Here is a 25,029-nt window from a genome sequence, read left to right as displayed (position 1 = left end):
CTTCCTTACATCAAGGTTATGAAGTCAGCAGTTTCCCAGCCATCACTTCCAGACAGCTGCGTATTCCTTAAACGTCACCGTAAGGCAGTTGGCCGTGACATCGGTGATTATTATATTGCCCAGAAAAGGCGTGGAGCTTTGAACCGGTTCGGATCCGGGATGTGGCTCCGCCTCCTCAGATGTTTTAGAGTCGCCGTTTATTTGACAGTCTGGGATTGGACTGCTCTGTTTCCTTGAACAGCTCAGATCCATGGGCTCTTCCTGGCAGTCAGAGAGTCCCAAGCTGTGTCCATTTGAGTTGTGGTGACCGTCACAATCACTTGACCCTGAGCTTGGTGAGCTCAAGAACCTCTTGACCTCAACGTCCTGCTCACTCTCTGGTTCTGAGAAGTGCCTCTTGTAGCCCTGGCCATTTCTTGGATCTACACAGGGAGGGACATCCTTCTTCGAAGGCTTTAGAGGTTGGTTGGACTTGGTCATCAACTGCAACGGTTGATAATCGGTCACTGGCCTTGACCTTAAGTCGTAAGTCACAGCAGGGTGGAAGAGTCCATTTGTAATTCCAACACAGGGGGGGGGCTTGGCCTCCTCCTTGCTATCCTCTTTGCCGCCGCCCTCAAGGCTGTTCCTATTCTTTGCAGTGACGTTGGACTCATTCTCCAGAACCCTTAGTTCAGTTTCCTCGGTTGTGGTCTTGGCAGCCTGGGAGCCACCTTCCATGTACTTGCTCATGACGATGACGATTCGCCCGTTGATATTCTTGTTCTTCACGATCTTCAGCTTATTCCTGCTTATTCCACTGGCAGGAGCTTCCTTTGGAATGACATTAGAGCCAAGTTCAGATTTCCCACTCCCGCTAATACAAGCTGGAAGCTTCTCGAGCTCTATGGTGATGTCCCTCACTTTGCTCAAGCATTCTGAGACCTTGTTCTGAATCCATTCCTGATGCAGTGCCTGAGGGAGGTTCCAGCCTTCTTTAGCTGCCTCCTTGACCTTTGGGTACACTTTGGCATCAGGCTGGTTGTGGGGGTGTTTCTTGCTATTCAGATGGTAGCAGTGCTTCTTTTTCCCATTGGCTAGACTGTGTTCTGCACCACGGTTTTCCTGTGGCACCTCCTGCAGGCTGGACGGGATGCCAGATCTTCGGGAAAATGATGTACCCTGAGACGCAAAAACGAAATATAATTGTAATAATTGTCAAAATGTGAAGGAACCTAAAGCTTAGTTCCTCATAGAACTGCTCTTATGAAGGTTCTCACTGCGAGTCACAAATTCCCTGTGATAAACACATTTCCACCCCCAATCTTATCCTCAGTTTAGTCATTTCCAGCTCAGTCCACCAGCTAAGTCTCTCCCTGTCACACAATGCTACCACTGATGGGAGGGTGTAGACTAGCATAGTCTTCCTCTGAGATATGTGAAAGAAGCTCCACAACATCTTCCTGTACTGTCGCTAACACAACAGCACTGGAGCTCAACACTTCTTAGATGAGAATGCTAACTGCTAAAGCTGGCTAGCATCACCCAGAAAGACAATCCTATCCACCCAGAGAGAGAGGACAGTTATACTCTCTGGAACTCCTGATTACGTATGGCTGTGGCATCACTTGGGAATCGAACCTGCAACCTCTAGGGGTAAAAAGGAAAGAAATTGAAGTGGGCTGCACTACAACTGCATTGGAAAAGAAGGTTCCTCACCTGCGTGAGAAGACATTTTGGTTTCGGGCCTCTTTTGCGGTAACCCATCATCTGCTCCTGACGCTCCCTGTAAAAAAAAGACTACTGTGATTTGAGATTCCTTTCTTTCTTCGGCTCTAAAAACCACATGATTACCCAATTAGGTTTATTAGCAAAATGTACAAACTTCAAACCAATCAAACCAGACCAATTTAAATAGCTTAACACAACCAATAGAACAAGTGGTTTTTCACATTCAGCACAAAATACCACTTTAATTAACGACAGCAGTCTCCGAATTATTCAAACCCTTTCAAGCCCATTACTCAGTAATATTCTTGGGTTTGCTGCTGCACCCCCCTTCTTCAAATCCCACCAACGATTTTCTATGGGGTTCAAGTTAGGAAACTGTGACGACCACTTCAGAATCCTCCAGGACTTCTTCTGAAACCAAGCCTTGTGGTCTCTTTAGGTAAGCTTGGGATCACTGTCCTGTTGCAAGGTCCAATGATACCTAAGCTTCAGCTTCCTCACAGAAGGCATGATGTTTTCTCCTAGTATTTCCTGATACTTGATTGATTCCATCTTACCCTTCCTGTAGGCAGATGCACATGCTGCTGGTCCATAGGGCCCAAAACAGACCAGTTTTTTTTCACATTGCTCCACAGAACAGAATCCCAGAACTCAGATCGGAGCCGACTGTTCTTGTGCTATTGGGTCAGTCAAGGTGTTTGGGCATGCAGATCTTCAGCGTTTAGGATTGCGCCTAACTGTGCAACCTGAAACCTCAGTGCCGGCTGCCACCAAATCTTGCTGCAGTCAATCAAGGGCTTTTGACCACTTGCCTCCTCAGGGTTCTGGTGGCAGCAGGTGGTCTACAGGAGGCTACTCCTCTTTCTGCCTTGTTCAGGTTGTGTAGCCAGTGATCCTTTTAGCTCTGAACTCGAGAACTCTGCTTCCAGCTGGATCTCTAGGAACGTTCAGTGATTTACTCTCCTTCTGGATCCTTTTCTTTGTTTGGGAAGTTCTGGAGAACTTTTTGGAGAACTCACTTGACTTAGCCATGACCCACAGCCAGACCTCACCATCAACCACCTTGATTTGCCACCTGATTTGCATATGTGTGCTTTTATGAGTGATTATATTCAAGGTGTTGAGAGAGAGAGTGGTCCTTCACCACTTTACCTGTTTTGGAAGGTAACCAGCAGATGGGGGTCCAGGATGTTTTCCTCTGGTTCCCATGTGTTATACCTACAAAGAGAAAGTGAAGTAATGAGGGGAGCTGAAGGGAAGGGGATACATCCTCACATGATAGCACATTTTACATACTAATGTTTAGTGCTGTGGTCTTAAGTTTAAGTTAATTAAGTGAAGTCAAACCACAGTAGGTTTGAGGACTCAAGTAGAATGCTACTTAGGGTCCCCAGATGTTCAGAAATGGCCCTGTCTGTCATAATCAGGTTAAAAGTACACTCACTTGGGTGACCAGCCTCTCCACTTGACCAGATACTCCAACCTTCCCTGTGGAGAAAGGTGAGCATCGAATGATGAGGGATCTGAACATGGAAGCATGAGGGAATGTGAGGGAGATCCACTGTTGTAAAGTTAGCTTTAGAGATGGAGGATTCTATAAACTGCAGGATGCTGCTAACACCTGAAATTCGCAGTGAAAGTCAGGATTTGGCTTAAAGGTGCTGGACACGATGTTGAAAAAACGACTGCTGATGTTTGAACTGAACAGCAAAACAAATACACCCCTTCCTTCAGTGCTCCTTCAGAAGCTCAGCTAATCAGCACACCAAAGTTGGATGGTGCGCTAATCCTGCGATAGTGCTGTTGGATAAGTCCCAGGGGTGGCACGGTAATGCTGTGGTACCAATGTTGGGCAAGGCCTCTGGCTGGCGTGGTTGAACGAGGGCCTTGGTCGGTGCAGTTATGCTATGGTAGCAATGTTGGATAAGGCTTCTGACTGGCGTTTTTATGCCACGTTGGCTGGCATTTTGAATGCTACATCACTACCGCAGTGTTAGCATGCTGACTAAAGATCTCGTCCAACTAATATTACCTAATGTAGCATTTGAAATTATTCATGAGTAAAGCCATCTTTATCTTTGTGGCCATAAAATCCTTTGCAAATGTCGCCTGATCAAATGTTATGATATAATGTCAGAGATATGACATCATGGCAAGTAATTAGCTTTAGCTAGGTTAGCGTTAGCAAACTGTTGCTACACTTGCTGCTGCTAAGCAAACCAGTAGTGATGATCCTGAAACAGCTTTTCCAGATCTTTTGCTTTTCGGCTGTTTCTCGGCCATCTCTCCATGACAATACCTGTCGTTCAACATGTTGCTAGCTAGCAAGTGCCAGATACACAGTCTCCCCTGACCGTCCCCTGCCCCTGTTCTGTACATGAGCATGAACATCCAGTTGCTGATTGGCTGGAATAGTGTTGTGTGTGGCTCGATCTGAGCCACTTTCTTTGCTGAAGCCAGGGCTGATTACAAACACCAAGCTTTTTCTTCAACAAATCAGCAATTGTCCTCAAAATCAAGATTATAGACAAGATCCCTCTAGATCATCTACAGTCCTGGAGAGCCAGAGCACAATCTGGTTCTTCTCAAACACTCTGGATTGAACTCAAACTGGACAATTACCAGGTTTAGAAGTATTTAAGCAAGGAAATCACCAAACTACACTGCCCTACAAGACCCAGAACATGGTCAGCATATAGAGCTCTCTTGTTCAGGCAGGCAAAAAAAAAAAACATCTGTATGAAGCAACCAGATCTGTCCAGCTAACTGGTCAAATCTGAGTGGTCATCTCAGCCTCAGAAAATGAAGCCATGGACATTCTGAAGAACTGAACCCAAACCCCAAACACCTGCCCCTAAACTCTTAAATCTGAGCCATCCACTTTTTGAACCTTCTAAACTCAAACCCACCTGAAACGTAACCAATCCCACTCCCATCTGAACACAACCCCACCTGAAGCTCTGCAGATGTTGGTGTCTTTGAGTCCTGGAGTCACAGTGAATGAACACTGACCCCACACTGATGGTACTACTCAGGTCTGCCCTTCGTATAATGCCAGAAAATTAAAGCTAGAATGTCTCAGACCTTACGGACTCGCTTCTTCTCGATGCTCTCCACTGTGAAGACGTGATCTCCTGCAGCAGGCGGCTCCATCTCCCCTCTGCTTGAGCACTGGAGCTTCGGTGTGTGTGTCTGTGGGACTGTGTGTAAATGTAAACTCTGTGCGAGTGCGAGTGCAGCGTTTGCATGGAAGATGTTGTCATGCAAAGCGGTCAGCCATACTCCAGAAACTGAAAAGAGGTGGCCCTCACTCCCTGGGCTTCAACTAACTGAGATTTTCCAGTCATTTAAGGTTAATGGTACGCATGTTAGATGTGCTAATAAGCTTATATACATTCATTCAGAGCTCATCTTTAACATAAAAACTGATTCCTGAATACCATACGATACTATCTGGAACCCTAATGAACATTGTTGATTAGACGTTGATCAAATGACCCAATGTTTGCCAGGGTAGATCTTGGGGAATGATTCTTGCACTAAGTGAGCTGCTGGTGCTGAAGTCAAACCCACCCGACAAACATCTTAACAAACTTTATCAGTATTAAACCAAACCAATCCCAATTTCATCATCATCATCATCATCATCATCATCACCACATCATCATCAAAAGATATTTCAGCCATCTAATTTCAACCACACAAGAACCCAGACTCATCTGATCTAAAACCAACATTATGTATCTTAAACCCAAATGGACTCAAACACATCTGATCTCAACAAAATCTGTACTAAATCAATCCGAACACTCAACCCATGATGGTATTGAGACGAGCTCAGCAAAGATCAGTGTTTTCAATCGTCTCAGGTTCTTTTTCTCATAATTCAAATCAACTAGACTCAAACACATCTAATCTCACACCCACATTAACCCAAACCCAACTGAACCTCATCCCATCTAAACCCAAATCCATCTGAACATCCGAACGCTAACCTATATGTAATATATAAACAAACCCAAACTTAACTGGACTCAAACACATCTTAACCTATAAACATCTGAATCCAACCTCATCTGAACCCAAAAACATCAGAACCTACCCTCATCTGAACCCAACCAACTGAACCCAAAAATATCAGAACCTACCCTCATCTGAACCCAACCAACTGAACCCAAAAATATCAGAACCTACCCTCATCTGAACCCAACCAACTGAACCCAAAAATATCAGAACCCAACCTCATCTGAACCCAAAAATATCAGAACCCAACCTCATCTGAACCCAAAAACATCAGACCCCAACCTCATCTGAACCCAAAAACATCAGAACCTACCCTCATCTGAACCCAACCTCATCTGAACCCACCCTCATCTGAACCCAACCTCGTCTGAATCCAAACTCATCTGAACCCACCCTCATCTGAACCCACCCTCATCTGAACCCAACGAACTGAACCCAAAAACATCAGAACCTACTCATCTGAACCCAATGAACTGAACCCAAAAATATCAGAACCCAACCTCATCTGAATCAACCTCATCTGAACCCAACCCAGTCTAAACCGAACTTCATCTGAACCCAACACAGTCTGAATCCAACCTCATCTAAACCCAAAAACATCAGACCCCAACCTCATCTGAACCCAACTTCATCTGAACCCAACCCCATCTAAATCCATCCTCATCGGAACCCAACCTCATCTAAATCCAACCTCTTCTGAACCCAACCTCTTCTGAACCTATCCTCTTCTGAACCCAACCTCATCTAAATCCAGCCTCTTCTGAACCCAACTTCATCTGAACCCAACCCGGTATGAATCCAACCTCATGTTAACCCAAAAACATCTGAACTCAACTTCATCTGAACCCAAGCTCATCTGAATCCAATCTCATCTGAACCCAACCTCATCTGATCTTAAACCCAAAATAAACTGTTTTTCACTTTTTGACATAATGTGAATCCGGCAGTTGTTCTTTACATTGTATCCGAATTTCATGATGAACGGACCAATAGAAATGCTCCAAAATGACTTGGATTAAAATATCTTCTTTGGCAATTTAGCCATTTATTATCTGATAAATTGATTATTTATTATAATAATCGATAGACAACTATGTGCACAGTTTTCTTGTCACTGACCTGTTAGACTAGTTTTCAGGCTGGAATTCTGCCATGCTTGTTTCTTCCCTCCGGGGTTTAAATGGTAACAATTCTTGAGAAACAGCCTGCCTTCATTGGACCTGCTCCAAAATACACTCTTGCAGTTCCTTAGTACTGAAATCCTTTTCAAAACACATTGACTGAGCTTCAACGTTGGTGGTTTACATAGTTTGTTTTATTGCTTTTCTGTTGAGGTGGGCTAATGTCATAAAATGGGTAATTAATTTTGTACGCTCCAGATGATTCAGATGTTCACCTTGTCTTCAACTAATATTCACCTAAATATCTTTAAAATATTTTATATAAAACCCAATCTTAAACTGATAAAACTCAATAAATGTAAATATGTTTGTGTTAAAACAATCGCTAACAATAAACTTTACCCAAAAACTAAACCACATAAACATTAGACCTAACCCTACATTTTAACTTTATGTAATGACAACCCTAAACTAATCCTCAACTCAGACATAAACCTAATCCAAAAGCTAACCCTACTTCAATCTCAACCTAAAACCAAAATCTAATCCTACATCTGAAACTAGCCCTTACCTTAACTTCAACCCAAAACCCTAACCAAATCATAAAACTAACCCTAAACTTAAAACCTTATCTAATAACCAACCCTAAACCTAACCTTAACCCAAACCTAATCCAAAAGCTAACACTGCTTTCATCTAAACCTAAAATCTAAATTGAATCCTAAATCTTCTAAAACTAACCATAACATTAACCTTAACCTCAACCCAAAATCTTATCCTAACTGACCCTAACATTAAAACTTACCCTAAACTTAAACCTCAACCCAGACCTAAGCCTAATTCAAAAGCTAACCCTACTTTAATTGCAACCTAAAATCAAAACATAAACCTTAGCCTAAAACTAACCTGTACCTCAACTTCAACCCAAAACCTAAACCAAATCATAAAACTAATCCTAAAATTAATCTAAACCCAAAATATGACCTTAATCAAACAACTAACCCTAACATTAAAACTAACACTAAACGCAAACCTTATGTAAACTTAACCTCAACCCAAACCTGAACCTAATCCAAAAGCTAACCCTACTTTAAAATCAGCCTAAAATCAAAATCTAATCCTAAAGCTAAAACTTATCCTAAAACTAACCTTAGTTTACCTTAACTTCAACCCACAACATAAACCAAATCATAAAACTAACTTCAACCTCAACACAAAATCTTACCCTAATCAAAAAGCTAACCTTACTTTAACCAAAATCAAATCCTAAACCGAACCTTAACGTCAGTCCAAAATCTTAATCTGATACTAAAACGTATCCTAACTTTTTTTTAGAATTTTTATGAACCACCCCCCCCCCCCAAAAAAAAAATAAAAATAAATAAATAAATAAATAAATAAATAAACCAATTTCAGAATTAGCAGTTAGCTAGCTAACCTAATTTGAACACAGTGGCTAATGCCTTTTTTTTGCTATGCTAGCAGCTTTCTAGAGCAAAACAGGTTTTTGGAAGGCTGTTGATTTTGGTTTGATGTCGTCATTAATAGTTAATTATTGTAATAAAATAAGGAAAAGTGGAATAAGTAAGAATGAAAATAAACAGCTAATGCTTAGCATGCGCTAGCCCACTCTGGTTCTGTTTATAAACCCCTCTAACTTTTGGACCTTTGTGATGTTCTGTTGCCCAGTGTCTTAAAAATACAACAATACAAAGGATTTAAAGATTTCAGAATTAGCAATTAGCTAACTAACCTACTTTGAACACACTGGCTAATACCTTACTCTGCTACATTAGCTGTTAGCTTAGCAGCTTTCTCCTGCAAAACAGGTGTTTGGAATTCTGTTGACTTTGGTTTGCCGTCATTTTGAATTGTTTTAATAAAATAAGGAAATGTGGAATGTGTAAGAAATAATAAATACTGTTTATATAGCAGGAAAAGCTAACAGTTAAAGCTTAGCATGGGCTAGCCCACGTCGATCCTGTTTATAAACCCATTAAACCCCTCTACCATTGGACCCCCATGCCGTTCTGTTGCACACAGTGTCTCAAAAATGCAATAATACAAAGGATTTAAAGATTTCAGAAATAGCAGTTAGCTAACTAACCTAATTTAAACACTGGCTAATGCCTTACTCTGCTACTTTAACTGTTAGCTTAGCAGCTTTCTCCAGTAAAACAGGTGTTTGGAGTTCTGTTGACTTTGGTTTGATGTCGTTTTTAATCGTTTGAATAAAATAAGGAAATGTGGAATGTGCAAGAAATAATAAATACTGTTTATATGGCAGGAAAAGCTAACAGTTAAAGCTTAGCATGGGCTAGCCCACGCCGATCCAGGTGAAGGTTTCACTTTCCTGTTTAGAAACCCCTCTACCTTTAGACTTTGTGATGTTCTGTTGCATCCAGTGTCTTAATAATACAATAATAGATACAATAATTGAAAGATTTTATAAATAGCAGTTAGCTAACCTAATTTAAACACAGTGACTATAATACCTAATTCTGCAATGTTAGCTGTTAGCTTAGCAGCTAAAACAACTGTTTGGAGTGCTGGTCACTTTGGTTTGATGTCATCATTGTTAATAGTTGTAATAAACTAAGGAAATGTGGAGTGTATACGAATGAAAAAGACCGTTTATATAGCAGGAAAAGCTAGCCTAACAGTTTAAGAGTTAAAGATTAGCATGGGCTAGCCCACTCTGATCCTGTTTATATAAACCCCTTTACCATCGGACCCTCATGGCTTTCTGTTGCCCAGTGTCTTAAAAATGCAACCATACAAAGGATTTAAAGATTTCATAAAAAGCAGTTAGCTAGCTAATCTAATTTAGCTACATTTACATTACATTACATCTACATTAGCTGTTAGCTTAGCAGCTTTCTCCAGCAAAACAGGTGTTTGGAGTTCTGTTGACTTTGTTCTGACGTCATTTTGAATAGTTTGAATAAAATAAGGAAATGTGGAATGTGTAAGAAATAATAAATACTGTTTATATAGCAGGAAAAGCTAACAGTTAAAGATTAGCATGGGCTAGCCCACGCCGATCCTGTTTATAAACCCATTAAACCCCTCTACCATTGGACCCCCATGCCGTTCTGTTGCACACAGGGTCTCAAAAATGCAATAATACAAAGGATTTAAAGATTTCAGAAATAGCAGTTAGCTAACTAACCTAATTTAAACACTGGCTAATGCCTTACTCTACTACTTTAACTGTTAGCTTAGCAGCTTTCTCCAGCAAAACAGGTGTTTGGAGTTCTGTTGACTTTGTTTTGACGTCATTTTGAACTGTTTGAATAAAATAAGGAAATGTGGAATGTGTAAGAAATAATAAATACTGTTTATATAGCAGGAAAAGCTAACAGTTAAAGCTTAGATACTGTTTATAAACCCCTCTACCATTGGACTGTCATGGCTTTCTGTTGCCCTGTGTCTTAAAATGCAACCATACAAAGGATTTAAAGATTTCATTAAATAGCAGTTAGCTAGCTAATCTAATTTGAACACATTAGCTGTTAGCTTAGCAGCTTTCTCCCACAAAGCAGGTGTTTGGAGTGCTGTTGACTTTGATTTGATGTCACCATCTTGAATGAAAAAGGAGAAAACATGTATATATATATATATATATATATATATATATATATATATATATATTATAGGAAAGGCTAACAGTTAAAGATCAGCATGGGCTAGCCCACGCCGATCCTGTTTATAAACCCATTAAACCCCTCTACCATTAGACCCTGATGCCTACTGTTGCACACAGTGTCTCAAAAATAGTGTCGCAATAATACAAAGGATTTAAAGATTATTATAATTATTAATGTCTTCTGCCAGCATTGAGAGGAGAGGAGGAGAGCTGAGTCGGAGAGCAATTCCCCGATGGTCCCTCAAGCCAAGCTCATTCACCTGTGTCCTTATCAGTGTCTCCAACGCTCATGCAAAGCTCCGCTCAGGCTGTTGCCGCTGTTAAAGAGTTGTTCAGAAATGGCGCAACTGATAAAGTACGCTAGAAGTACCGTAAAAGGCTGTATTCGCTGCCTTATCAACCACAGCGCTTGAAGGCTAGCTAAACTTTTACTGGGACTTCCATGCAGTGAAAGAACTCTTCAAGGAACCCTGAAGCTAAAAGGGACTCTATATAGACTCTATATAGTACTGAAACAGGGTTCTGTGATTTATAGCACCTGTGGAACCCGTCTTTGAACCCGTTTAGAAGAAAGTAAGTTCTGAACCAATAGAAACTTTGACATGAGCCAACAAAAGAACCACGTTTTTGTTTAGTATCTCAGGTTCCAGGTTTTACCTGTATAATGCATTAATGATATCCCAGGGGGCTTCTGTGGTGGCCACCAAAATTTAGCCATTCATTCTTCTGGAAGAAACTTGTGGAGCACCAGACCAGTCAACCAGGCAATGAACCATTTAAGCATTGTGAGTGACATTACATAGAACATTACGTTTACTTAAGAACGCTTGAAGAACCCCCTTTTCACCATGAAGGACAAAGACACCTTTAGATACGTGACCCCCAAGTGCAGTAATGCAGGCATGCATTGTGTTCTTCTCCAGTAGCACCCAGGCGTGTCTTCAGTTTTACACCTCACCAGTCGGTCTCCGATGCTCATGCAAAGCTCCGCTGCGGTGGTTTACTGATACGATGAACTTCTTACCTGATAAAGCACCCTAGAAATACGCTAGAAGTTCCTGTACATCAGTGGACTGCATGGGTTAACGGTCAGCAAGACTCACCTGTAGACTCTACCCTGCAGAAAGATCCAGCTATTGCTGGTGGACTATGTAGGCAAGGCACAGTTAGCAAGCATTATTTTAGATGAAGATTGTGTTAGCTAGAGGGGTGGGGGGGCTTCTAAGCAGGGTTGGGGGTTTGGGTAAAAATGAACTACCAAAACAACTGAATGTTTCATATATACTGATTTTACGAATAAGTGAAGCTCATCATTAAATACAGCAGCTAAAAAGCTAGCTACCCTGATAGCATGAGTGTTGGGACAATTAGAAGGACCTGTGACTGACAGGGGCCCTAAAAATGTATTAATTGAGTATGTTGGCAATTGGTAGAGTTGTGGGGCCCAGTGTAATATCTTTTAATGAGGCCCAAAATCGCAAGCAAGAGGATAGCGGACCACTTTTAGCCCACTAACGGCAAAGCTGGTAGTCCAATGGCATTTTGCTAAACATTTTATCTGGATGGGCCATCGGTGGTTAAGCAGTGTATTATACAGTCCTCTCTGCTTATTTGAATCAGTTGTCAAATTCACAAATTTTCCCTTCATTTTTCACTTATGTTATCCTTTATAAATTGGTTAAATAATTAATTTTCAGTTTCAGCGACAACCTTTATAAATAAAGGATTTTACCAGACCTAATGATTGTAATTTTTCTTTCAGTTGTTTGTAATATTTGTCGTAGTTTATTTAATAAAAAAATTAAAAACTAGTTAAATCTTATACTCATGACTTCTGTCATGAATTATCTGGTCGGACCAGCAGTGGCAAACAGTCAGTGGAGGTCTGACCTTATCAAACCAGTGGACCAATATCTGGGTAGCTTGGTAGTACTCTACTATTCTATGAAATATAGTGTTGAATACCTTGTTGGTAGACCGAGAGCTTACTGTTGCATAGAGGCAGGGAGGACCACACTGGCTCTTTTAGGTGAAGTAATGTTTAGATCTTGTAGCTTGTAGGTTCGTCATTGGATCCCTCTCCGGGATCTCCTGGAAACACTCATTATCTCATTATTATCCTCAGCTGTGTTTTGTAGCGTCGCTTTACATAGTTTTACATATATTTATGATGGTTATTTTTAATGAGAAACTTTAGTTTGTTCCATGGACCAAAGAATAATTTGGACAAACTCATCTCTAGCAAATAGTTTAACTGTAATCGTTCATTTTAGTTAGTTTATTTATTTATACAGAGAATAACCCCACTGAACTCTCAGATACAGACGGCCTAGGTTTACGTGCCGTAGGTCGGCAAAAACTGAAATCTAATACAGTGGGAACTCGTTAACCTGAAATGAAAGAAGGAAAGAGGTTTTGACATAAACCACAGGTATATCAAGCAGTCTGAATGAGAAGAATGAGTAGAGTGTTTTATAATACAGACTGAAGGAATATTCTTACCTCATGGAAAAGTCAGATCAGCATAGATTGAGGGGGAATATAAAAACTACAAATATACATAATAATGTATTAGTCCTTTTAGCCAAGTTGTACTTAAAAAAACAGTAACTGAGTTTATTAAACTATAAGTGATACTTCAGTGCAATTTAAGTTTATTGTAAAATTATCATTTTGTTAACTTACTGTTAAAACGTAACTCACAATTTTAAATTAACCTGGCCAATATTTCTGAATCAAAACAACATTGTCCCAAAGAATTAATCCCCTTGCATGTTTCGAGTAGTAGTAACTTCAGGCATCCTGCAGATGGCATTGCACAAGGATAATTTGGCCATAAACATATCTGGGGTGTGCAACAGCTCATACTTTGAGAAGAGTAGGATTTCTGCCACTGCTGGTAGACCTGTATGACCGTACGCTTCCATACACCTGCAGATTCAGTTACTTTCTTTACACTATGACCTCTGACACTCCTAAAACAAGACACTAATTTCTGCCAAATACTAATATCTGCTTTGCGAACCCATTTTCCACACATCCAACGAGACACTCACTGCACCGAACTGCAGTATTCTCAATGTCTGAGTACTGATGCACCTCATAGGTATTTCTTATGCAACACCATCTGCAGGAGCTTGAAGTTACTATCACCTAAAACACACAAGTATTTTTTTGTCTGGGGAGCTTAGATTCACCAGATTTTTTAAATGTCATGATTAATGTATAAAATAACGATCTTTTCTAAAAGTTCTACATCTTAATCAAGTAAGGAAGCTACGAGCTCCAGAGTACTAGGTAATTACAGAGGCAATTATCATAAGTCACTGTATACACTTATCAGCCATTACATTAGTACCACTGACAGATGAAGTGAAAAACATTGATTATCTGGCTTCTGTCAAGGGGTAGATCCACTTTGACAACAACCGGACTGTGATGGCTTAATGACTGGGTCAGAACATTTCCAAAACATAAGGCAGGTCTTGTGTGGGTTTTCTGGTGTGCAGTGATCAGTACCTACCAAAAGTGTTCATAAGGCTCATTGGCGTGATCCATGGAGGGTTCCACCACGAGTCCACGCCTCGAATGGTCAGATCTGTTGTTGGCAGCACAAGGGAGACCTACTCAATATTGGGCAGGTGGGGCTAATGCTATGGTGGATCAGTGGATGTATTTTCTTTGTTAAAATAATTGGTTTAACCAACTCTCTATGGGTCTACTATAATCTTAAGGGTTGCTTGGACTCAATTTAGGGGTGAAAAAGCTATGCCCTGGTTGCACCCACTGCTGACAAAGATTGTAGTTTGTCTGGATGATGGATGCTGAGCTCCATCCAATGCTTTAGAAGATGAGGTGTGGGGTGGTGATCATCCAACATCCTGACCTCTGTAATGCTGAGTGTCGCTTGTCGCTGAATGCAGTCAAATGCTCACAGCAATTCCCCTCCAAAATCTAGTAGAAAGCCTTATTTCCTGGACAGTAGAGACAGTTACTCCAACAAAAGCAGGTGTCCCAATACTTTTTACTCCATCTAGAGTATAATGAATATAAATACACTGAGCTATATATATATATTTCTATAATCTGTAATCTGAAGTTTAATTTGATATGTTGTTTATCTTGACATGTTGTACCATACCTACACTATGCTTCTTCATAAACAGATTAAACATAAATATATATGCCAGACCTTGTTCGGTTCTAGGTAAAAGAAAGGTTTCTGTGTATTTCTACCATATTTTTTACCTTCTGTGTCAACCTAGAACTAGGACTTTTTTTTTTTGTGTTGTACCATTTATTTTTTACTTAAACAAAGAACTTGGAATAATATTGGGTTAACGTGTTAATATAAAGTTCTACAAAATAACCTTAAAACATGTAAATACTAAATAAATAAATAAATAACTTTGAACGTTTTCTGAGGCAGATTTTTTTAAAACCTTTTTTTAACCAGGAGAGTTATTAGGAATAGCTTCTTTTTTTACGTTGGCAGTCTGACTTAAAGGCAAAGCCTCACAGAAACATAACAGAAACATAAACATCAGGAAACAGGACAAAACATGAAAAACAAAGTATAAAACAAGACAATACCATCAAAAACCAAAATAGCATTAGAATTCTTAAACTTGTTCTAACTTGATCTAAACTTCTACATTAACTGAATATCAAATAGTGAGTTTACAGAAACACTGTTGTTTGTTGTGTCAGGGCTGTCATTTATACCTATTTGTTTTAATTAACATAATGTCATAATGTCAATCTGGCAGTTGCTCATTACATTGTGTCAATATTTCTTGATGAACGGACCAATATAAGTTCCAAAATGACTAAATTATTGAATAAATTATTATTTTTTTTACTTTCAGTAAAAGTTAAGAAGTTTTTTCCCTCTCATGTAAAGTAAGCAGTTTGGTAAGAGGTATGTGGCAGCTGTAATTTTCTGTTCTGTAAACATATTATTTGATATATCATTTTCAACCCTGTCACATTTATATCTCAAGTTAAAACAACATATGTTCAGGTTTTTTAATGCACAGAAAAATACTTTAACTTCAAAAAAATGTGTAGGTAACTTGTTCTATTAAATAATTGATTTAATAAAATAATAGAACAGAATTTTAAAATGTTTTTTAATGTCACAATTATCACAATTATATTTCCAAAAAAACACTTTGATTTAAATCCTAAATATAGGCTTTTCACTCCTAAATTAAGCTTCATTTAGCATTACAAATGTTTCTTTAACTAATTGATTTTATTATTATTATTTGTATTATTTTCATTTAAAACTACACATTTTGTTTTTCAAAGTCTGGATAAATATTATTCTGCTCACATTGAAACAAAACCTTTTATTTATTAATATTTAATAGTAATATTTATAAAAGTGCTCAATTATTGTTTTTGCTATTGTTTGAAAATCCATTAATGGTGGAGACAGAACTTTTATTAAATATTTTAAGTTATATTAACTTGAAATGTTTATGTTACAAGCATGTACTTTTGCAAAAAGTTATATTACCTGGAAACACACTTTTACTACTACATTTTAAGCCTTAACAACCTTACAAATGTTTTTTTAAAGAATTTATATTTTTATTTGAATTCAAATTGTATTCAAAATTGTTTTTTACATTGGAAACACTATTTTTGTTTTTTAACGTCTAAATAAATGTTGTTCAGTTCATATTGAAATACAAAACCAAACATTTGTTAATTTTTAATGTTAATATTCTAAATCTAATTCACAAAATTGCTCAGTTAGGGCTTAGTCATTTGAACTAATGAGCACCACTAGGCTGAATGACCTAAATCAGAAAATTCAAACAATGCTAAAATGTGAAATTCCTAAAAATCCAACTCACCCGTTTGCATTAGGAGAAGGAGGTGGAGGAGAGCTGAGCAATATACCAGTGTCCGTCTTTCAAGGCGGCCGGTCTGACAGTGAAGGACTTCACTAACAGCAAAGTGTTATTTAAGTGACGCTAGCAGCGAGCCCAGGCACTTAGATTAAATACTGTTCAGCTGCTTTACATAATGCTTCCAGCTCCTTAATGTATATGCCTGCTCCAGCCTTTAAAGATCACGGCAGAATCCTAGGTGGAATATGATATGACACAGGTCAGGTCATGAATCGAGAGGGGGGCGTGCATCGGGGGCGGTGGAGGGGCTTAGATGAGTAAAGGCAGGGAGGTGCATTTGTTCTTGTTATCAGTCAGTTGTCTTAAAGGAGCAGTTTGGTTTAAAAATCTAAGCATCACGACTGATCACTCACCCAAATGCTATCCATCAGCAGACATGTTATGTACCTGACGTGTCCTTCTAAAGCTTACAACAGGAAATGCTAGGCTAATGTTGCTAACAAACACTGGACTTAGACTGTCACCAATCTAAAACAAAAATCAGCTTCAAAATTGTGTTGAAAAGCTACATAGACTAAAGTAAGTCACACCATGTCCTAAACCTATATGTCTTTGTTCAATGTTTGTTAGCAACATTAGCCTAGCATCTCCCAATATAAACTATAGAATCAAACATCAGACACCAAACATGGCATGGCTGACTGACTGCATCTGGGCCCAGTGATCAATCATGATACTTTGTTTTTTCGCCAAACAGTTCCTTTAAAGCAACATTATGCAATATTTTACCCTAAATCATCATGCTTCACTGACTGTGATAGAGAGAATAGTTCTGTAGACAGTTCTGTTTCTTTCAGATTGTCCAGAAAATCATATGGTTTAGTGGTGGTTTAAACCGTGAATTTCACTTCTCGGCTGTAGAGGGAGCCCAGGAGCAAGAAATGCCAATTCTTCATAATGCTGCTTTAAGGCCAATTAACACCAACTCCCCTTACAGTCGGGAAGTGTAATTCACAGTTTCAGCCACTACAAAAAAAAAACCCTTTGCTTTGAAAACATGTACACGCATATTAATTATGTTGTTCACACCGAATTGACAGAACCAAATGCAACATGATGAGCTTATTAATAAATAAATAATAAATCTGACCAATCAAAGCTCTGTTGCCAGACAGAGCAGCTCGTCTAGTTTGTAGCAGAACACAAAAGCTTATGACAGTGCGGAGAACCACTTTACATAGCCTTATTTATTTAGGAGTGGATATTTATGAGAGCTGTGGAGTTTCTAGCCCTGTTTCCAGGGCCAAGAAGGCTAAAGACTAAAGGTCCTACTTTAGCGATCTTTTGGCGAGCTGTCAACCGTGCACCGCATAGCTTGATTAAGAGCCAGGTGTGGTCTATTTGACTTTGGCGGGTTGCTATTGCAGTGCTGTAAAGCTAGGGGGGTGTATGAATGTTGGCCTGCACGTGCCTATGTTGACAATTCACTGTGGAGATAGCAACAAGCGCCTGACTGTTGATGAACGTCTGCCTAGGCTGTTTTCAGTCAGTGCTGTGTTTTCCGTTGCCAAGATACGTAGCAACACGCCAGAAATGATCCTGAACAACCCTCATTTCGAGACCACCACGCCCATCGGCGTAGATGTATGAACACACGCACACTCCGAGCGGTGGGCAGCCAACTCCAGTACCCGGCGAGCAGTAAGAGTAAAGGGCCTTGGTCAAGGGCCCAACAGTGGCAGCTTGCCGAGCTCGGGTATCGAACCTACAACCCTGTTATCAACAGCCTGGAGCTGCCCCTGCCCCTCAAGATAGGGCCCATAGAGTCCTACTTGGTGTGAAATTTTCCACTACGTTAAAAAGTGCATGTCAAATACTTGGCGTGAACAGATCTTTAGAAAGACATCTTTGAAGACATGCCAAATGTTTTTCCTTCGAATTTCTGGCAAAACATGCTGTTATCTAACATGGACATCTTCCATTCTCTTAAAAAAAAACATTATCGCATTCGCGATAAGGTACAACCACTGGTTTAACACCATCAATATTAAAATATTAACTAACTAAAACTAAAATTCAAGGGTTTTAACTGAAGGCATGTGTTCTGTAAAGAACCATGAATACTCGTTTGGTTCTTTGTCTGGTTCAACAGTTCAAATGCAAGTAGAACCTCTTGTAGATTTATATTTATAGAACTTTTCATAGATCTTATTGTAGTTAAGCCAAAAACAAAAGCCTTTTCCAGCATTACTGATACAGTATAGTTACAAAAAACGTTCTTCAAGGGTTCCTTAGCAAAGAAAATGGTAATACTGTACATAGAACCATAACAACTCTCAAACTAATGGAGACTTCATTTTTAAAAAACGAGAAGGTAAGAAACTATCTAACCTTCCAGCTTCAAAACACCCCTCTCCAATTTAAAGAAACCATTGGATCCATGCAGACGACCTAGCACTGCTGTATGATTAGCCAGCTTGCTGAGTGCTGGACCTGCTGTTGGCTAAGCCTTTCTCTCTGTGGCTAATCGAGTCCGCAGGTGTGTTTCTGTGTGAGATTTTAGTGCTAATAGTTAATGAATCACAATAACCTGGAAGCTAAATCTAATAAATCCTCACTGACAGAGCTTAACCTCCTTAAATCCTCCATCTTTCGTGTTTCTTACATCATTTAAAAGAGGCAGCTGGCTATAAACCTCAGATGAACATGGGATTCATGCTGGTTCATTCATGGGATTGATTAAAAACCTCACAGGGAAAAAATATTAATATAAATTTTTCTTTAATTTGTTTATTCCAAGTATTCTAGACATTTTACACTGGTCCATTTTTCATCATTCGAACGTCTGATAAATCTGGACCCAACCCAACTTAAATTGGACGGTGGAGGAGATGGTCGGTACGACCATTGAACCATTGATCGAGGCAAAATCGACACCGAAATGCCTCGCAAGCAGTAGTTCGTAAACGCCAAACATCGCCTGGGCCCTGTGCTCCTCCAGTTCACCGTTTGCCCAAGTTTACCCAAGAAGAACCTCAGCTAGTTAGAATAGACTAATAGTTTCCTAATAGATCCTCTAAGTTTAGACTCCACTAAACACAAGTCAGTAAGGAGACCACTCTGCTATTCACCCAAGTCCTCTCAGAAGAGGAGGGTCTTCAGTCTAGGTTTGAAGACAGCGAGCGTTGGACTCTGCTGTTCGGACACCCAGGGGAAGCTCGCTCCACCACTTCGGTGCAGGACAGTAAAAAGTCTGGACGCTCGTCTTCCGTGGATCTTAAAGGATGGCGGGTCGAGCCGAGCCGTACTTGAAGCTGGAAGGGCTCTTGGTGCAGATCGACTTTTGACCATCGCCATCAAGTACGGAGGGGCATCCTTGGGCCAAGGGAGGGCTGGTGATCGATGAACTCTACTTCGTTGTGAAGGTGGGCGTGAAGACGTGAAGTGTCAAGGGGTCCTCATCGCTCCCCATTGTTCTAATAATGAAGACAGGACCTTCGTCCATGCTGTCTGAAGAACCTGTTACCAATGGCAGAACTTTATAAAAGCAGCGGCAAGGCTCAGGATTTAAAGTCTGGAAATGGACGTAGAGTGAAGGTTGAAGCGGCTGCGTTTGCACTTTTCAGAAGTTCCTCTTCTGGTTCTCAGCGGTGAAGGCCGGGCGGTTTTCGCGCCACTCGTCTTGGTTACAAATGGGTGACAAACAAACTCGTCAAACTCGATTCTCACATTTCCAGAGTTTTCTGCAGGGCTACGCTTTAGGTTTTCCAGCCAAGCTGCTTCTAGGGGTTCTTCGAGCGACTCCATAAAAGAGCCACTTTTGCTTCCATCGAGATTCAAACGTGAAGATGAGCTTGAAGAACCTTCCCAAGGTTTAAAGAACCTTTGCTGAAAAAGCTTTACAGATTTAAACCCACACATCTCTTTTTATGGAACCAAAACTGGTTCTCCGGTGGTACTGCTCGAAGAACCCGAAGAACTCGGGAAGAAGTGTGTACCCTAAGAACAACTAAACCAGCAATGGGTGGCCCCAGCTTGTGTCCTAGATGTCTGGCATGGCTCTCACAGCCATCTCAAGAGTCTCTCGATTGCGTTGGTGGTATTACGGATGGTTTTCTAAAAGCCATGGAAAAAAATTTACTGTTGGATTGTGTTGAAAATGAACTTAAACAACGGAGTGTAACATACTGTCATGGCTGGTTAGGCCAAACACAGAGGGATGAACACTTGCAGAGATTGGTCCAATGCAAGTACTTTTAATAAAAACACAGTACAAAGGGAAGCAAGTAAAGCAGCAACTAAAGGGCTTAAACAGGAAAGCAACATAAACCTTAGGACACGCGTGAACCGTGCAGAGACTACTCAGAACTGGGGGGAGAGAGCTGGGGAACCAGCTGCTGAACCATAAACGGCTAGGCCCACCAAACCTGAAGACGTGAAGTAGAAGAGGGTCACCTAGCTGGAGCGAGAGTCGAGGAAATATCCAGGGAGCGAGCGGAAGTGCCTTGCAAAACCCAAATAAAAAAAGTGGTATAGAATATCATATATATATATATATATATATATATATATATATATATATATATATATATATATGATATTCTATACCACTTTTTTTACATTGTTGTATGCCAATATAAATCTAAACGTATTTATACTTGTGTATATCTATGTCTTTACTCGAAACCACCACGCCCGTCGATATATAGGTGTAGATATTTAAATAACGCAGGAGGAAAGGCATGAACATAGACTGTGGGCGGGGTGTAAAATAGCAATGAGCATTGCGACGCGCCTCGGGCAGGGCATAAGATAGGGCCGTAAGTGTGTACAAGAAAAAACAACAATAGACGAATTGAATGCAGAAGTATTTATTGAGGAATGTACCAGTAAGAGTAACAGCAGGAGTTCCTTTTTTTAGGCAACAGAAAGCAGGACACAGACATTTTACACTGCAGCACTCCGGCCATTCGTTAGCCATGATGTGAATTATCCCTGCATCTAGCATTGACTACGTCATTGTTATCCACGCAGAGAGTACAGACCCCGCCACTACAGCGGTACAGCGGCACATTCTTATTCACCTCCTTCATATTGGTCTCCCACTGAGCAACATTCTCATCATGTTTCCAAACCTGCCCGAAAACAAAAGCCTTCGGACCATTGTGGTTCCGGAACACGCCCAGGGCGGGGATAATGCTGTAGCGCTTGTTCGGGGTGGAGCAGGTTTGCACGCATGGAGAGTTCAAGGTGTAGAAGATCACACACCCGTCCGGATATCTGGCCAGGAGCGTCTTCACGAGGGTGTCGTTGGAAGGTGGGTAAGGCTGGATCAGCAGGAGGTACTCAGAGTGGTAGTTACTCTTTGATCCAGGGATGCGTCTTGGTCTGGCACCCATCAGCCGCTTACCTTGGTAAACACTCTGAGGACCCTTCATGTCTTTTTTCGCTTTCGTTGCGTTGTCGCCGGGGAGGAAGTTCTGATCAGGGGTCAGGTCAGCGGAACACTTCTGAGCCGGGACGTTGATGGCCACAGCGAACTGAGCGCTGCCTTCTCCATAACTACAAACACAAATGATGTGGACAGATTCAGCGACAGCAGTTCAGCCTTGTCCCAATTCTAGACCCTAAGCCCCTTCTGGAAGTGCACTTTTATAAAGGGCAGGGAGTTTAGAGCAGAATTGGGACACACGTCCCACATCCCCGCATCACGTCTCTTTATCTGTGTAACACCTGGATATGAATGGACTGCGGGGGAACATGGAGGATGTGGTCTGATGGGGAACAAGTGCTCATAGGGGGCGCCCGTGAGCACCCTGGTTGGGGACATTTAAAGAAATGGGATTACCCTACAGCACTAGCAAGGGTGCAAGTGCGAGTAATGGGACAGGGCATTTTAAGTTTTAGGTTTAACTTCACTTAATTATCAAAATAATTAAGTAATGATAAATAATCCACAATAATTTCCACAATAAAAGTCTTAGCAATGCATTTACTGGTACTTTTTTCTTTGTATTCTAATGAACTAATTATCTCTTTTACATTTACAAAATAAAAGCTCTATCAGTGTATTTTATATTACTTTTATTATGATTTAATATTATTATTATATTATTATGAAGTAATATTAAATACAAGACTGAGCTTTTATTTCCTCTTGTATTTAATGTGAATTTATTGCGAGGGTCTTTTAATCATTTAAAAAATATAAAAGTCTTAGCAATGCCTTATTATTGCTTTTTTTGTTTGTATCTAATAAAGGTTTAAAGTAAACATTCAATATATGCCATTTTCTATGACTTGTTTTATGTATAATACTAAATTCCACAGTAAAAGTTCTAGTAACACTTTTAAAAGACCATAATAATAATAATAGTTAAAGCAGTGCCTTTAATATTATATTTTCTTTGTGTCTAATGAAAAAACTTTCCACAATAAAAGTTCTAGCTATGCCCTTAATTCTACTTCAGTGTGACGCTCAGTGAAGCTGCTGTAAAACTCTGGATCTTACTTTTCCTGTAGAAACGTGATGATTTTTGCCAGGTTGCTGATCTCAGCCCAGGCTGCAGGAGGGAGCAGGGAGAGCAGGACGAGTCCCATCAGCACTCCACAACACACCTGATCAAAACACACACCAAACGACGCCCCCTACTGAGTTAAAACTGCATTTACAATATCAGACCTACCATATTCAGCCTAATTTTTACTCAGCTAGTGACATGAAACCTACACTGTAAGCAGAAAGGGGCTCTATCTGGTACTGAGATGTGGTTCTTTGACTTGTGGAGAACAACAGTGGAACCTATGTTGGTGCTACAGTAAGCTCTTCAAATTTAAGATGCTATAAAAGTTTCTTTGAAAGATGCTGGTTCAGAACCTAGGCTGAGGAACCTTAACTTTAGCCTTTAAAAAGTTCTTCATTCATCTTTAACAGAAAAAAAAATAAAAAAAAATAAAAAAATAAATATATATATATATATATATATATATAAATATAGAATATAATTAAATGTGTATATATATATATATATACACTACTACATATATATATATACACATATATACACTATGTATATATACTATATACTACTACAAATATATGTATATATGTATATATACACATATATATTTATACATATATGTAGAGAGAGAGAAAGAATAATATATTATTTAATAGATATGATATATTGTATTGTATAGTGTATGTATGTATATTGTATTCATTTTTTCCCAAACGGCTGAAGTTTTGGAAATATATTATATATTTATTATACATATATATGTGTGTTTGTGTCCATAAATATTGTAATGTATAGTAATTTTGTAATACACACTAAATTTAATTAAATTGAATATAGATCATATTTATTTCACACACACACACACATATATACATAAATAAATACATATAATATAATGTAATATAATTGTGTAAGCAATTATATGTCATATGTAAGTTTTATATTATATTGTGTTTTTGTAATAAATATATATTTCATTTATATATATATATTATATATATATATATATATATATATATATATATATATATATATATATATATATATATGCAAAATTTACAGTACAATAACTGTAGTTTCTGAAGATAGACATACAGTTTATTACAGATAAATATAAAGTGAACACATACCATTTTGTCCAGCTGCTGGTCCCACACACACACGCAAACAGAGACAGTGTGTGTATTCGAGAAGTTGACAGTATGCCCTCCTTATAAACACCCCCAAACCACAAACACACAACCGCTTCTTCATGAGTGCTCACACACACACACACACACACACTCACACAGCACTTTTTCTTCTCCTTTCCTGAGGTTCTGATGATGCAGCATTTTTCTGAAGGGTGAGCTGGAGTCATGATGCTGTACTGCTGTTGGCTACAAGACCTTCATCACCCATCAGCCATAACATTAAAACCACTGACAGCTAAAATGAAATAACACTGATGGTCTGATTCCAGTGGCACCTGTTACAGCTTCAACTCTTCTGGGAAGGCTTTCCACAAGATTTAGGAGTTTAGTGTTTATGGGAATTACTGACCGTTGTTCCAGAAGCACATTCGTGAGGTCAGAGGCTGAGTCTCCGCAAAGCTGTTCTCTCGGGCTGAGGTCAGGACTCAAACTCTCTCATCCAGGTCTTTATGGACCTTGCGCAGTCATGCTGGAACAGGAAGCCGCCGTCCCCAAACTGTTCCTGCAAACCTGGGAGCATGAAATTGACCAAAATCTCTCAGCCTGCTGAAGCATTTCCTTTCACTGGAACTAGAAGCCGGACCCAACTCCTAAAAAACAAACCCACACCATGATCCCCCCTCCACCAAACTTTACACTTAGCACAATGCAGCCCAACCCAGACTTGTCCATCGGATTGCCGGACGGAGAAGAGAGTCCAGTGGCGTTGTGCTTTACACCACTGCGCCCGACGCTTCTTATTGCGCTTGGTGATGTAAGGTTTGGATGCAGCTGCTCGGCCATGAAAACCCATTCCATGAAGCTTTCTCTACGCTCTCTGTTCTTGAGCTAATCTAAAGGCAACATGAAGTTTAGCGGTCTGAAGGTATTGACTCTGAAGGAAGTTTGCGACCTCTACACACAATTCGCCTCTGCATCCACTGACCCCATTTGTCATTTTACGTGAGT

The 25,029-nt window shown here is 39.8% G+C and overlaps 2 protein-coding genes across 2 annotated transcripts; both read right to left on the bottom strand.

Moving 5' to 3' along the window:
- Nucleotides 1–4,863, bottom strand: LOC140565457 (E3 SUMO-protein ligase CBX4-like). Its single transcript, XM_072691374.1, has 5 exons — nucleotides 4,795–4,863; nucleotides 3,155–3,198; nucleotides 2,863–2,928; nucleotides 1,699–1,765; nucleotides 1–1,161 (listed from the first exon to the last, which is right to left on the bottom strand). The coding sequence occupies exons 1-5, from the start codon at nucleotides 4,861–4,863 to the stop codon at nucleotides 43–45; spliced, it is 1,365 nt and encodes a 454-aa protein (XP_072547475.1). The 3' UTR covers nucleotides 1–42.
- A 16,359-nt stretch (nucleotides 4,864–21,222) lies between these two features.
- LOC140565456 (uncharacterized) lies at nucleotides 21,223–24,056 on the bottom strand. Its single transcript, XM_072691373.1, has 3 exons — nucleotides 24,019–24,056; nucleotides 22,879–22,985; nucleotides 21,223–21,929 (listed from the first exon to the last, which is right to left on the bottom strand). The coding sequence occupies exons 1-3, from the start codon at nucleotides 24,019–24,021 to the stop codon at nucleotides 21,341–21,343; spliced, it is 699 nt and encodes a 232-aa protein (XP_072547474.1). The 5' UTR covers nucleotides 24,022–24,056; the 3' UTR covers nucleotides 21,223–21,340.
- Between the last annotated feature and the right edge of the window lie 973 nt (nucleotides 24,057–25,029).

Source organism: Salminus brasiliensis, chromosome 11 (assembly GCF_030463535.1).
Source record: "Salminus brasiliensis chromosome 11, fSalBra1.hap2, whole genome shotgun sequence".
Classification (NCBI taxonomy): Eukaryota; Metazoa; Chordata; class Actinopteri; order Characiformes; family Bryconidae; genus Salminus; species Salminus brasiliensis.
This window is presented reverse-complemented; position numbering and strand designations above follow the sequence as displayed.